At 46.9% G+C, this 16,041-nt stretch overlaps 1 protein-coding gene across 2 annotated transcripts in view; it reads right to left on the reverse strand.

Annotated features, from left to right (window-relative positions):
• Positions 1-13,713, reverse strand: part of SMIM32 (small integral membrane protein 32) — a 55,014-nt gene extending 41,301 nt beyond the window's left edge. The window contains exon 1 of one of the 2 annotated variants that reach the window (XR_012882345.1): positions 13,589-13,713. Coding sequence is in view for 1 of the 2 variants with exons in the window: in XM_075856437.1 (XP_075712552.1) it covers positions 432-761 (330 nt within the window). In the remaining variant the exon portion in view is untranslated. Of the gene's footprint in view, positions 1-368; positions 2,229-13,588 lie in introns of those variants that run through there. The other variant, XM_075856437.1, reaches the window with a different exon arrangement.
• Positions 13,714-16,041: the final 2,328 nt, after the last annotated feature.

The raw sequence follows: 16,041 nt of genomic DNA on the forward strand, positions 1-16,041 counted from the left end.
GCCTCCGCTATAATATTAATATATAAATTTGGTTCTTTAGGAGTGCCAAACCACTAGCTCCCTGAGCATGTAGTAGTTGCTCTTGAATTGTCATTTGACATCCAGTGATAAAGGAGTCTGCCTGAATCATGCAATTATAAAGAAATAGATGAAAATCACAATGTCATTATAAATATGGAGGCTCTACAGAATATAATGAAAGATAGCTTTAAAAAGATTATTAAACGTAATCACGTCATACGGTCGTTTCTTAAAGAATTGTGCGATTTGTCATGGATAAAAAAACTGATGCTTATAATAACAATTACAGTAAAATGGCATTTAAGTGGTTTACTACTAAAACAGAAGTCTATGCTTGTGCTATTTACCGTATGCCATTATTATATCAAAATCCACATAGGAAAATGCATCCCAAATCCTGGCTATGTTCTTCAGACAGACTGGGTCTTCCAGGGACTCCTGGCTTCTCTGAGGGATCTGTCATAAGGGAAACCTGCAAAGAAAGAATTCCGTAGCTGGCAGTTTATGAATAGGACAATGAGAGTCACAGATAAGAAGAGAAGGACAAATAGTATTATATAAGTCATCAGGTCCGGTTTGTTGATCTCCCCTTCCTTCAGCACCCTGGCTGTAGACATGTAGAAGGCTGAGGAGCTGACCGGTCTCTGCGTGCTGCTCAGGTAAGGAGTGTTGGTCTGAAGCATGATCTGGGCTTCGGTTGCACTGCTGGAGTTTAGTAACATCTCTCCATACATGATCATGGTGATGAGATGGTCTTCACAGTCCTTCAGTACACAAGAAAACCCAGAGAAGTCTTCATCTTTGTAAAAACTGTTCTAGATTATAGAAACCTTGCTCCATCCTGCTGGGCGTACTTGTATCCCAAGTAATCCTGACTATTGTGGAGGTTTGTCTTACAGAAGCCTCCAAGACATGATATTCACCTTAGAAATAGCCTTTGTGTTCCAGCTCGCTCTGTGCCAGGAATGATTTGAATATCAATGAAAATATATTAAGACCCAGCAATAGTATAATGCTGCTGTGACAACTTGCATCCCATGATGGCTTAGGCAGGTGTGCGTGCCTTCAGTGCAGCATTGTAACAGAGGCACACAATGTTACGTTAAAGCTGATCACATCCATATAGTATGTCATATCCATGTCAGACAGACCTCTGGGGCTCGTAGAACAGCCAGCTCCTTAATAATAAATGCAATGGCTTGACAGCTGTGGGGTTCTTCTTACACAGAGCAATGCAGCCGCTCTAAACTGTTTAGATTTGTTCCTGCTGTTGAACTAGGAGAAAGCGATAATAATATACGCCGGCTCACCTTACTTAATAAACTTCAAGTCTCAATAAAATGCTCATCAGAGAAGGATATCGTGCCGTATGCTCATAATCCACGTAGTAAATAATCCAGGGAGCCTGCTTCAACTAACACCAGACCTCCTTTTTAATGCACTCCAAAGTTGACGTTGTCTCCGAGCGCGGTGGTTTTCCAACACAGACTTCCAGCAGGCAGCCAGCCTGAGTAGACGCTGTACATACACAGAACACGTGACCAGCTGCTGAAACTCCAGCAGAGCCTCATTGCATGCAGCAGGGGAGCTTTGTGCACTACGGTGCTGAATCTCTCTGGGCGCTGTGATATCTCACAGCTTCCTGATATTAAAATGAAATAAACATGAGAATTTAATCACCTGTTTGCTTTCGTGGTCCTTGCCTCGTATTAGTTGTGGTTAATATTGGGAGCAGGTAATGATTTTCTGTAGTCACCAGCACCATCTACAGATTGGCAATCAGTATGTTAATTCTATTTAATCAAACCGCTTTTAAATGCCCATTAAGAATTGGCGCAATTCCAGGCATTTCTCAATCTCTTAACTCCTTAGCACTTTGTAATACAGTAAATGGCCATGGAGTTCATACATAGTTCTGTATCCTGTAACAGAGATAAATGCTGTATATTGTATGTGTGCTGTGTTAGCTATGAGAGAGATCAGAATTTCTGGGTTTAATACCAAGGCGTATACACACAGTATTTTTCTGTTTATTGTAATGCCTTAAGATAGAAATAACTTACATATGTTCTTTACCAATGTAACCCATATGTTCCTCCATAATGTATGACTCACAGGGCCATAGTTGACATTTTGTTTTTGTATGCTTTCTACCTCATTGATATGATGAATATTTTATTATTTCCATAGTTTTCACAATTACCATTCTAATTTAAAGCAACAGTATGATACCCCTGCATACAGGAGCACAGCTAAAGGCTCATGGGCCCCGATGTGAAGAGTCTTCTTGGGCCCCCCCAAACTTCTCATGGCCAATGGCTGCATCGCTGGGTCTCCTAAGTGATCTAACGATGCAGCACTAGCAGCCAGGGGCATCACTAAGGTCTTGAAACGTCAGGTGAAATAGCCCCAATACATATAACCCCCCAAAAAAATGTGTGTGCGTGGAGGAGGCTGAACTCTTAATGGTTGGTAGGGGATCAAATACTTATTTCTCTGTGCACAATGCAAATAAATATATATAATTTTGACTATGTGATTTTCTTTTTTTTTAAATATATAATCTATCTCTCACTGGTAAAATTAACCTAGCCTAAAAATTCTAGACTGTTCATGTCTTTGACAGTGGGCAAACTTACAAAATCAGCAAGGGATCAAATACTTATTTCCTTCACTGTATATGTGTATATAGGAGACATCATATCTATAGCACTACAACCCTATAGCTATGGATAGGATTAGATACAGTGGCTCAGCAGACAGTATTACACATGAAAGGATTAGATATAAGGCCCAGCAGACAGTATCACACATGATGGGATTACATACAGTAGCTCAGCAGACAGTATCACACATTATAGGATTAGACACAGTGGCTCAGCAGACGAGTATCACACATGATAGGATTAGATACAGTGGGTCAGCAGACAGTATCACACATGATAGGATTAGATATAGGGCCCAGCTCACTGAAATTGCGGCTCCAGCGCTGGACCAGGAAAGGTAAGAATAATAATTGTTTTGCTTTTTTAAGTGTTACTAATTATTTTTGATTTTTTTACAAGTTCGGTTGTTGGACTACTTCGTATTCGAGGACTACTTTGATGACAGCATTTTTTTATTCTCAATAAAATGGATAATGAGGGTTGTGTGCGGAATTTTTATTTCAATAAAATATTTTTCCTATGTCTTTGTATATTTTCAAAACTTTATTACTACCACCTTAGTAATGGTCGCTGGCTGATTGACAACGGCCATTACTAAGTCGAGTCTTAATGTTAGACATGAAGAAGCTAACAGCCATTATTACCCCGGTACCCACCGCCACCAGGGGTACCGGAAAGAGACGGTAGTGATGGTTAGGTACTGGGGCAGCCGCAGGCTGGTATTATTAAGCTGGGAAAGCCCTAAAACAGTGGCCCTTCCCACCCTGGTAATGCTAGCCTGCTGCTGCTATGTTGTATTTGGCTGGTTATAAAAATGGGGGAACCCCACATCGTGCTTTCCAATTATTATTATTTTTTTTTTTTTAAATGACGTGAGGTCCCCCCTATTTTCATAACGAGCCAGATACAACACAGCAGCAGCCTAGCATTACCAGGGTGGGAAGGGCCACTGTGTTTGCGGCAACTTTATTCATATTAAATGCAGAGTAATTTGTTATACGTCTTCTTTTACATACAGGTCATATACGTTTTTCCTCTATCCATATCTGTCCAGATTGAGTCACTATCTGACCGTTTTGATCATTGTGGTACGATACCTGTTACTTAAGCCAGTAGCTTGCAAAACTATACAGGCGGACCACAGCGGCGTCTAATCAAGGAATGGAAAAGCTGCTTCAGAGCCATGTTTCAGTCCACATTATAGGAGGGACAAAATGGTTTATTACCATGGGGCCCTTGTAGCAGGACTGCATAACTTGAGATGACCAAGAAACTAGTTCAACGGGCACTGTAATTTCAACCAACTGCGTTATGGAATAGTACAGGCAGGGCCGCCATCAGGGGGGTATTAGGGGTACTACTGTAGGGGGCCCGGCCAAACTTAATTGAAAGGGGGGCCCGGCAACTGCCGCGACTTGCCTTTGGTAGAAAAAAACAGGCCCCTGCAATGGGGCCTGTTCTTTTCACCAAAGCAATGTCGTGAGCTGCGGGCCCCCCTCTCGTCAAACACCGCCGTGAGCTGCGGGCCCCCCTCTCTAACACCGCCGCGAAACACCGCGCTCGTTACCGCAAACGCGCGCTCATGCGCGAACGACCGGACACGCCGGAAAGCAACCCGCTCGTGCCCGCCGCCGAGAGGGATGCGGTGCGCACGCACCAAAAGTACAGCGACCAATCAACTGGGAAGAACAGCCAGGACAGCGGCGCACAGTCTAATTACCTGCTGGCACGCCTCCGACTCCGCCTCCGCCTCCTCGGCCTCCTCGTCCAGCGCCTCCTTGTCCGACTCCGCCTCCTCGTCCGACTCCGCCTCCTCCTCCTTCTTCTCCAGAGCGTAGCTGCGTAAGGAGAGGGGGAGGAGTCCAGTTCTTGCGCGGCGGCAGGAGTTCTTTGATCCCCGCCATTGCCTGGAGGTGAAGGACGACATCTGGACCGAAGACATCGCCTGACGAGGACTGGAGTGGGAGCATCTCTTCTGACACAGTGAGTAAAATGTCTCAAAGTGCTGTTTATGTATGGCCCTGTTCACACAGAGTATTTTGCAGGCCGAAAAAATCTGCCTCAAAATTCCTTAAAGAATTTTGAGGCAGATTTTGACCTGCCCACACTATCTTGCCGCGTTTTTTGCTGCGTTTTTTGCCTGCGGCGATTGAGGACAGCAGACAAAAAACGCAGGGAAAAATGCATTTTCTGCCTCGCATTGATTTCGATGGGAGGTCAGAGGCGGAACAGCGGCAAGAAAGGACGTGCTGCTTTTTCTTTTTTCCGCGACTGGCTCCCATTGATTTCAGATTAAATCAATGGGAGGCGGTTTTGGAAGTTGTTTGGTGCTGATTCTGACGCAGTGTCCGAGTCAATATCAAGGCCCAAAAACTCTATGAACTGGGCCTTATTGTTAGGGCTTATTCAGACGAACGTGTAATACGTCCGTGCAACGTGCGTGATTTTCACGCGCCTCGCACGGACCTATGTTACTCTATGGGGCCGTTCAGACTGTCAGTGATTTTCACGCAGCGTATGTCCGTGTGTCCGCTGCGTAAAACTCACGACATGTCCGATTTTTGTGCATTGTTCGCGCATCACGCACCCATTGAAGTCAATGGGTGCATGAAAATCACGCCCAGCACTGCCGCAGCCGTATAAACTATGAATGAAAACAGAAAAGCACCACGTGCTACAAACATACAAACAGAATGTCATAATGATGGCGGCTGCGCGAAAATCACGCAGCCGCGCATCATACGCTGCTGACACACGGAGCTGTTATGGACATTTTGCATGCGCAAAACGCCACGTTTTTGCGCACGCAAAAAGCACACGCTCGTGTAAATCCGGCCTTAGGGTAGGAACACACTAGGCATGAACACTGCGGATTTTATGCAACACATTTTATTGTGGAAAATCTGCAGCGTATTACAGTCGCAGCAGAGTGGATGAGGTTTGAACAAATCTCATCCGCACGCTGCAAAAATAATTGACCTGCAGTGAGGCTTTTTAAGCCGCAGCATGTCAATTTATTCTGTGGAATCGCTGCTCCTTTGTTGCGGAAATGCTGCGGTTCTGCCGCAAAAATCACAAAAGAGAAAAAAAAAAGGTACTTTTTTACATTTATAAAAAAGTTTAGACTTACCCCGGCCGTAGTCCTGTTGACGCGATCCTCTATTCTTAGCGCAGCCCGGCCTCCTGTCATGACGTTTCATCCCATGTGACTGCTGCAGCGGTCACATGGTCTACAGCGTCATCCCAGGAGGCGGGGCTACGTTCAGAAGAGAGAGACGCGTCACCTACACTACGGCCGGGGTAAGTCTAAACTTTTTTTTCCCTGCAGGATTCCCGCAGCGGACACGCCTCACGAAACCTGCGCCACTATTTGGTGCGGTTTTGCTGGCAGAAATCCCTGCGGCAACCACGCTCGTGTAAATCCGGCCTTAGGGTAGGAACACACTAGGCATGAACACTGAGTAGTTTTACTCAGCATATCCGCCTAGTGTGTCCCTTATGATGTCGCTCCTGGAGCTGCTGCCGGTCTCTAAATAGGCAGTTGGTCCAGTAGAATTTGAAATTATTTTTTTTTGTGAACCAGCTTAAAAAAAATACAAAACTTTTGTGTTAGGGCCTGTTCACATCACCGTTCACTTCCGCTCCGGGGTTCCGTCTGAGGTTTCTGTCGGGTGAACCCCGCAACGGAAAGTGAAAGTGACAGCACAGCTTCCGTTTCAGTCACCATTGATCTCAATGGTGACGGAAACATCGCTAATGGTTTCCGTTCGTCACCATTCCGGCAGGTTTTCGGACGGAATCAATAGCGGAGTCGACTGCGCTAATGCTGACGGAAACGGAAGCTGTGCTGTCACTTTCACTTTCCGTTGCGGGGTTCACCCGACGGAAACCTCAGATGGAACCCCGGAGCGGAAGCGAACGGTCATGTGAACAGGCCCTAACACAAAAGTTTTGTATTTTTTTAAGCTGGTTCACAAAAAGAAATAATTCCAAATTCTACTGGACCAATTTCCTATTTAGAGACCGGCAGCAGCTCCAGGAGCGACATCATAAGGGTAGGAACACACTAGGCGGATATGCTGAGTAAAACTACACAGCTTATCCTCCCCGGTAGCCGCAGGGAATTCCGACAGCAAAACCGCACCAAATAGTGGCGCAGGTTTCGTGACGCATGTCCGCTGCGGGAATGCTGCAGGAAAAAAAAAGTTTAGACTTACCCCGGCCGTAGTCCTGTTGACGCGATCCTCTATTCTTAGCGCAGCCCGGCCTCCTGTCATGACGTTTCATCCCATGTGACTGCTGCAGCGGTCACATGGTCTACAGCGTCATCCCAGGAGGCGGGGCTACGTTCAGAAGAGAGAGACGCGTCACCTACACTACGGCCGGGGTAAGTCTAAACTTTTTTTTCCCTGCAGGATTCCCGCAGCGGACACGCCTCACGAAACCTGCGCCACTATTTGGTGCGGTTTTGCTGGCAGAAATCCCTGCGGCAACCACGCTCGTGTAAATCCGGCCTTAGGGTAGGAACACACTAGGCATGAACACTGAGTAGTTTTACTCAGCATATCCGCCTAGTGTGTCCCTTATGATGTCGCTCCTGGAGCTGCTGCCGGTCTCTAAATAGGCAGTTGGTCCAGTAGAATTTGAAATTATTTTTTTTTGTGAACCAGCTTAAAAAAAATACAAAACTTTTGTGTTAGGGCCTGTTCACATCACCGTTCACTTCCGCTCCGGGGTTCCGTCTGAGGTTTCTGTCGGGTGAACCCCGCAACGGAAAGTGAAAGTGACAGCACAGCTTCCGTTTCAGTCACCATTGATCTCAATGGTGACGGAAACATCGCTAATGGTTTCCGTTCGTCACCATTCCGGCAGGTTTTCGGACGGAATCAATAGCGGAGTCGACTGCGCTAATGCTGACGGAAACGGAAGCTGTGCTGTCACTTTCACTTTCCGTTGCGGGGTTCACCCGACGGAAACCTCAGATGGAACCCCGGAGCGGAAGCGAACGGTCATGTGAACAGGCCCTAACACAAAAGTTTTGTATTTTTTTAAGCTGGTTCACAAAAAGAAATAATTCCAAATTCTACTGGACCAATTTCCTATTTAGAGACCGGCAGCAGCTCCAGGAGCGACATCATAAGGGTAGGAACACACTAGGCGGATATGCTGAGTAAAACTACACAGCTTATCCTCCCCGGTAGCCGCAGGGAATTCCGACAGCAAAACCGCACCAAATAGTGGCGCAGGTTTCGTGACGCATGTCCGCTGCGGGAATGCTGCAGGAAAAAAAAAGTTTAGACTTACCCCGGCCGTAGTCCTGGTGACGCATCTCTCTCTTCTGAACGTAGCCCCGCCTCCTGGGATGACGCTGTAGACCATGTGACCGCTGCAGCAGTCACATGGTATGAAACGTCATGACAGGAGGCCGGGCTGCGCTAAGAATAGAGGATCGCGTCACCCGGACTACGGCCGGGGTAAGTCTAAACTTTTTTATAAATTTAAAAAAGTACCTTTTTTTTTTTTTTCTCATGTGTGATTTTTGCGGCAGAACCGCAGCATTTCCGCAACAGAGGAGCAGCGATTCCACAGAATAAATTGACACGCTGCGGCTTAAAAAGCCACACTGCAGGTCCATTTTTTTTGCAGCGTGTGGATGAGATTTGTTCAAATCTCATCCACTCTTCTGCGACTGTAATACGCTGCGGATTTTCCACAATAAAATGTGTTGCATAAAATCCGCAGCGTTCATGCCTAGTGTGTTCCTACCCTAAGGCCGGATTTACACGAGCGTGTGATTTTTGCGTGCGAAAAACGTGGCATTTTGCGCATGCAAAAGGTCCATAACAGCTCCGTGTGTCAGCAGCGTATGATGCGTGGCTGCGTGATTTACGCGCAGCCGCCATCATTATGACACTCTGTATGTTTGTATGTTTGTAGCACGTGGTGCTTTTCTGTTTTCATTCATAGTTTATACGGCTGCGGAAGTGCTGGCCCTGATTTTAATGCACCCATTGACTTCAATGGGTGCGTGATGCGCGAACAATGCACAAATATCGGACATGTCGTGAGTTTTATGCAGCGGACACACGGACACATGCTACGTGAAAATCACTGACAGTCTGAACGGCCCCATAGAGTAACATAGGTCCGTGCGAGGCGCGTGAAAATCACGCGCGTTGCACGGACGTATTACACGTTCGTCTGAATAAGCCCTAACAATAAGGCCCAGTTCACAAAGTTTTTGGGCCTTGATATTGACTCGGACACTGCGTCAGAATCAGCACCAAACAACTTCCAAAACCGCCTCCCATTGATTTAATCTGAAATCAATGGGAGTCAGTCGCGGAAAAAAGAAAAAGCAGCACGTCCTTTCTTGCCGCGGTTCTGCCTCTGACCTCCCATCGAAATCAATGGGAGGCAGAAAATGCATTTTTCCCTGCGTTTTTTGTCTGCTGTCCTCAATCGCCGCGGGCAAAAAACGCGGCAAGATAGTGTGGGCAGGTCAAAATCTGCCTCAAAATTCGGTGCGCGGTTCCAGGCGGTCGCGGGTGCGCATGCGCGGGAGTTTGCGGGTGCGCGCGATCGGTCGCACTGGCGGCAGTGTTTGACGGCCCCCATGACGACCCCCATGCCACCCAGGGCCGCCATCAGGGGGGGTATTATGGGTACTGATGTGAGAGGCCCGGCCAAACCTAATTGAAAGGGGGGCCCGCAGCTCACGACATTCTTTTGGTGAAAAAAACAAGCCCCATTGCAGGGGCCTGTTTTTTTTTCTACCAAAGGCAAGTCGCGGCAGTTGCCGGGCCCCCCTTTCAATTAGGTTTGGCCGGGCCTCTCACATCAGTACCCATAATACCCCCCTTGATGGCGGCCCTGGGTACCATGATATAGTGCTGGATGGAGTACCGTTAACAGGCGGTGCCACGGTAGGGGGGCCCAGAAAATTTAGCTGTAGGGGGCCCTGAAATTCCTGATGGCGGCCCTGAGTACAGGCCATTAAAATAAATTTTGAAGTATATCTTTTCCGAGAAAAATGCTTCTTTCTGCTCTTATCTGGCTGTTTTCTTGCTCCCCCTCACATTGTTAAACTGACTTTCACTCTGAAAATTCAGCACTATCTGTCCTGAGTCAGACTGCAGCTCACATGCATCAGATTACACATGTCTATGGAGACGGGAGGGGGTAAGAGTGAGCAGGAGATAAGAGCAGAATGACAGGCATAGAAACTCTCTACCATGACTAAAACACTTTATTCACATCAGTACAGGTCAGTACTTTTCTAGATATGCCCTGAATGATCATGGGGTGGTTTCTGAGAAGGGAAGTTTATAGAGCAGATTCTCCTCTTCTTACTATGTGTAGTGTATGGTTGCTAGTCTCCACCCCCAGCTCAGAGAGAAATGCATACTACAGATATAGCATGCAAAGGGGAAAACAGTCAGAAATAGTGCTACTCCTCATGTAGACACACATGGTAGCTTATTCTGAAAAAACAAAGGAAACGACAGGTACACATTAAGTTACTTCAGACATGCTCTTTTTTGCAGTAACCAGCAGAAAACAAGAAGTGCACAATTTCAGCGAGTGCAGTAACAGGTCAAGCTGGAGTATAAGTAAGTATAAGCAATAACACAACCAAGGGCATACATACTAGATAGGCAGATCATGCAACTGCTATGGGGCCCTTGCAAAGGAGGGGCCCAGCACTGGTTGGTCTCATCCCCTTTACTACTGGGTAGCAAAAACCTGTGCAAGACTTCAGAGGAATTGCATTTTTAGCAAGTAAGGAGTGTGCATAGGTCATGGAAGGATGGGGAGGGACAAATACTAAGCCCTCTGTCTTGGGTGGATAAAACCAGCAACAAAGTGGGGGACCCATTTTGAGCTTCGCTATGGAGTACCCTTAGTTTTTTATGTATGCCACTGAACACAACAGGTGCTGAGGTACAACAGTCCACTCCATCATTATTGAGTGAAGTACAAATGATAACTTAAATGGGCACTAACTTTTCAAACAACTTATGCTGATCTAACAGTAAACCTGATATATACCAACTTTGCAATTTACTTACTATTAAAATTGAATTGCTTTATCCATGCAAATTCTGTGTGAAGCTATTGTCACTAGATTTCTCTCTTCCTGTAATCTGTCATTCACCCCCTGTTATGAAGCAAAATTTGTCTGTATTTATAGAGCAGAAGAGACGGACTGCAGGAAGTGGGGGGTGTCTCTTTAGAGCCTGCCAATATAAGTCTATATAGAAGGAGAGCTAAGAGACAGACACAGACCCAAATACGATGCCCATAGAAGTCTATGGAGCGGGGAGGGGGAACAGGTAAAGCTAGAGAAGACACCGGCTGCTGGTAAGAGTCATATGTCACCCCAGTGCTGGATTCTCCGCTATACTGCTCTTTATTGCTGTGTAATATCCTCCATGCTGCTGCTTCTCTATATGTGATAGATAGCGATAGGAGAGCAGTATTTTCCTCTTCTCTGTGTGCAGTGTATAAAAGACATGATAGCAGTTGGACTCCACCCACTAGCTCAGAAAAAACTGAAAATTAAAGCCTGCAGAGGGGAAAACTGCTAACAATGCAGAATACAAGTCATATCAAGGTCAGAAATGGTGTTATTTCTCACTTACACACATATGACAGTTTATTATGAAAAGTCACCGGAAAGGTTAGGTAGGCTTTTAAAAAAAAGAATGCACAGCCTTTACCAAACATGCAATGGGAATGGAGGTAGAGCAAGATAGAAGAAAACAGTGGAGAGTGTGACATGATTACTACTGCAGTTAAAGTGGATGTTAATTTAGGAGACTGTTATTATTGAACATTGCATATATGGGCACTCTATGGTACGTTTTGCTTGTGGTACTAAATTGTTGTATTTTTATACCTAAAACAACTATCAAAGTCTATGGAGAGTGTTCAAAATACAAAAGCATCTAAATGAGGTCAGCGTTTTATCCATATTGTATCTATGGTACTAATCCAAGGAATTTATTTCCTGTTACTTATATACATGTTCCACCATATTCTGCAGCGCTGTAATGATTGTTACCCCTTTCAGTCCCTGTCCCTCACTGTCTAAATTCTCTGTCTCAAACACACACATACACACTAAGGCCGATTTTAACCGCAGTAACAAAAAAACATCCATGCACATGTTGGCCACGGTCAGATTTGAAATCAGGAACATAGTGCTGCATGACAACAGTGCCATCCACTAAGCCAACTTCATTAAAAAGTAATTTCTCCTAAAAAAAATCATCTGTTTTTAGCGTTAGAAAATGATAGATATGAATACAAATGTGCATTAAACACGGATGCTATATGAGTACTCTGCATATAAAGGAATACACTCATGTAAAGTTGCACTTAGGCTACATTCACACGACAGTGAAAAACGGCATGTGATGGACGTTTTTATAACGTCCGTCAAACGGTCGTTTTCAGAACAATGAAGTTGTATGGGTGTATTCACACAGCCGTGTTTGTTAATAGTAGTGGACAAAAAATAGGATATGTACTATTTTTGGCAGTTTTCACGGCCAGACGGCTCCCATAGAGTTCAATGGATCAGTTTTTACCGGCCTCTTTTCAGGAATCAATCTTTGTAATGGCTTATAGAAACTGATCCTGACTGAGGACTCCCCACGCTACTTTAAGCGCTGAGCCTGAGGAAGCCTCTGAAAGCACTGTCCATATATGGATAGTGAAGCCAGGGCTTTAAACTATGGAGTCCCCGGCCAGAGAAATGCAAGATCTCTGGCCGGGGACTCCCGTCTTGGGATTTGGTAAAGCCCTTAACGTCACTGACCATATATGGAGAGTGGCGTCAGGGGCTCCCTCTGACCCCCCTCCGCATGTAGATAGCACCCCCCTGTAGATAGCACCAACCCCCCCAATAGAAAGCACCCCCTGCCTGTGGATAGCAACCCCCCCACTGTAGCTCCCCATAGGAGCGGAATCCCCGGCGGCCAGACCCTGCTCTGACTGGGGATTCCGCTCTAGGAGAAGCCCCCGGCGTCATTATCCATATATGCACAGTGACGTCAAGACTTTACTCCTGGAGCGGAATCCCTGGCCAGAGGGCTGCCGACGTCTGGGGATTCTGCTCTCAGGGGGAGCCTCTGACATCACTGTCCATATATGGCTAAAAGAGAAAAAACAAAGCACGGCGCCACATGGTGCAGATTACCCAAGGAGGGATGAGGGAAGAGATGAGAACAGTAGTGTGCTCACCTCAGGAGTTTGTGCAAACACAGGCACAACTCCGGAATTGGCATGAAACACAATCCACGTTTGTAAAGCTGCAGCCAAGCTCCAAACTAGCAACAAAAACTGTTGCCACAAAGTTTAGAAAGGAATGGATGAGGAGAAAAAATAGGACCCCAAATTGGCACTGCTAAACGAGACAATAATCTGGCGTAATAATGATAACAATGGCATAATAATGTGATAAGGGCTACACGTTTAGACGCTGGACAAGCGTCTTCATCAGGCCATGTAGTTACAGTACAAAAAACATCTTAAATACAATGGGCTATTGCCAGTGTCGGATTAAGTAAACTATGGGCCCTGGGCTGTTCCACAAGCTTGGGCCCCCTTCTCCACCACCGCCCTGCCTATATTAAATACCACCTTTCTGTGCAAGCATTGACAAATGAGTGCTACGATTCCCCTTGTCAAAGGGCTGTGTCCCTACATACTGACAGTCTCCAACCATCGCTGACAGTATCACACTGTGTAGGGACATATCCTTCTGACAAGGGGAATGGTAACACGCATTTGTCTATTAGTCCTGGGCACACAAAAACTTTATGTGGAATACAAGGATTTCCGATAACAGACATATCAGGAGAGGTGACAGATCTATAAATGCAATGGCTCACAGGTGATGTCTTCACTGATGGGTCGTTCTCTTTTCTTCTCCATCTGACACAGACCGTTATGGCGACTTCTCCTGATGATTGCAGGGTTTCCTGATGAGAAATCTTTTCCCCTTGATTCTGTAGCCTTTTTCAGCATCTATAGTAACATAAAAATTCAGAAATAAACACCATAAATTGTCTTATACCCCAGACCTTAAGCAAATTAAGACCCAGGCACATACATTAACTCAAACCAATAAATTCAGTCCCCAAGGGGTAACTAAACTTTTAAAAAACATTTGGCGTGTCATAGTGAGAGTGATATGTCAGAAATTTTGATCGATGGGGGTCCCAGCATTGAGACCACCACCGATCACTAAAACAAAGCAGCAGGAGTGCCCGGGTGAGCACTGTTCCACTTAATTTCTGATTGTCTTTCCTCGGCGCGGTGTACGGACTCCTAAACTTTCTGTTGTGCCCGTACACCGCTTGCTCGGCTATCAGAGGAAAGACGATCAGAAATAAAGTGGCTCCTCACTCACCTGATCGCTTATGCCACTTTCTACAGCGATTGGTGGGGTCTCAGTGCCCGGACCCCCACCGATTAGAACATTTGACATGTCACTATGACATGTAATTTTTAAACAAAAGTTTAGTTAGTTACCCTTTAAGCAGTCAGACACCCCTTCCCAGTGCATCTGACTGACTGCTGAATGCCCTATGGGAAGGTCTAAGCGTCTGACACTTAGGGCGGATTTACACGAGTGTGTGCGTTTTGCGCACGCAAAAAATGCAACGTTTTGCGCACGCAAAAGGCACTTAACAGCTCCGTGTGTCATCACCATATGATGCGCGGCTGCGAGCCGCTGTAATGATGGGGGTAAGGAAACAGACAAGTGAGCCCTAATCTACCCGCCACTAGTCCCTGCCTACTTGCAACGACCCGCCCTAGGCGACGGGGTACAACTGGGCGACGGTCCCTACGCTCAGTAAGTGCACGACAGACAAACAGACAAGGGACACAGAAGCAAGGGAAAAGGGGAAGTTGCCCACGGCAACACCGTGAGCAACAAGAGTGGTAAACGAGCCGAGTAAAACCAGGAGTGTACGAGATACCAAACGCAGAGCAGGAGAGTAGTGAACAAGCCGAGTCAAACCAGGAGTGTACGAGGTACCAAACGCAGAGCAGGAGAGTAGTCAGTAAGCCAGGGTCAATATGAAGCAGGGTCAAATAGTTCAAGAAGCTGCAGCAGGGCCCGGAAACCAAACGAGAAGAATCACAAGCAAGGAGGAACAGGAAAGGCAGGTATAAATAGACAGAGGGCGGGAGCTAGCTCCGTCTGGCCAGGCTGTGATAGGCTCTCCCACTCCTAAGCCTGCCATCCTGAGTGGTGGAAGATGGAGTCAGTCTCACAGACATAGAAGCAGGTGCAGACTGATTACCTATGGGCGTAGATACAGAAGCTGTGCCTGGCAGATCCTTAACAGTACCCCCCTTTTATGAGGGGCCACCGGACCCTTTCTAGATGGACCTGGTTTATTGGGGAAACGAAGGTGGAACCTCCTGATCAATACCCCAGCGTGAACATCCCGGGTGGGTACCCAAGTCCTCTCCTCAGGCCCGTATCCCCTCCAATGGACCAGGTACTGGAGGGAGCCTTGGACCATCTTGCTGTCCACAATCTTGGCCACCTCGAATTCTACCCCCTCAGGGGTGAGAACGGGGACAGGAGGTTTCCTCGAGGAAGCAAAGGACGGGGAGCAGCGTTTAAGGAGGGAGGCATGAAACACGTCGTGTACTCGAAAAGATGGGGGCAACTCCAGTCGGAAGGAGACAGGGGAGCAAACTTCTTGGACGGGACTTTAAGGCGCAAGTTCTTTGACGATAGCCACACCAGATCCCCGACCATAAACAAGGGGTTAGCAGAACGTCTTCTATCTGCCTGAGTTTTTTGTATGCTCTAAGATGCCTCGAGGCAGTGCCGAACCTGCCATGAGGCCAGGTGAGCCGACGGCCTCAGGCGGCACCACCTACCCAAACGGGGGGGGGCGGCATTTTCAGCCCGGGACTGGACCGGGGGGTGGGGCCATGCAGACGCGCCGAACGTCTGTAATACTCCTCCTCCTGACGCTGTACACAGTACATACAGCCAGAGAGGAGCAAGTCTGCAGGAGGAGCGACGAGCAGCACCAGCACCACGAGGTAAGTGCCTGCCTTGCTGGGACCGGGACGTGAGTATACTGCAGGGGGGCATTTTACCGACAGCAGAGGGCTCTATGGGGCTGGAATAATCCACCCCATAGAGCCCTCACATCACTATAATGGAACGATTAGTGTGGGTGGGGGAGGGTCTGAGCGTCTGACTTACTGCAGAGAGCTCTATAGGGGGGATTCTGCCCCCACTTTAGAGCAGTCAGATGCTCAGACCCCCCTAACCTTCCAGTATAGTAACTAGTCAGGGCTCTATGGTGGG

This window comes from Rhinoderma darwinii, chromosome 3, assembly GCF_050947455.1.
Source record: "Rhinoderma darwinii isolate aRhiDar2 chromosome 3, aRhiDar2.hap1, whole genome shotgun sequence".
NCBI lineage: Eukaryota > Metazoa > Chordata > Amphibia > Anura > Rhinodermatidae > Rhinoderma > Rhinoderma darwinii.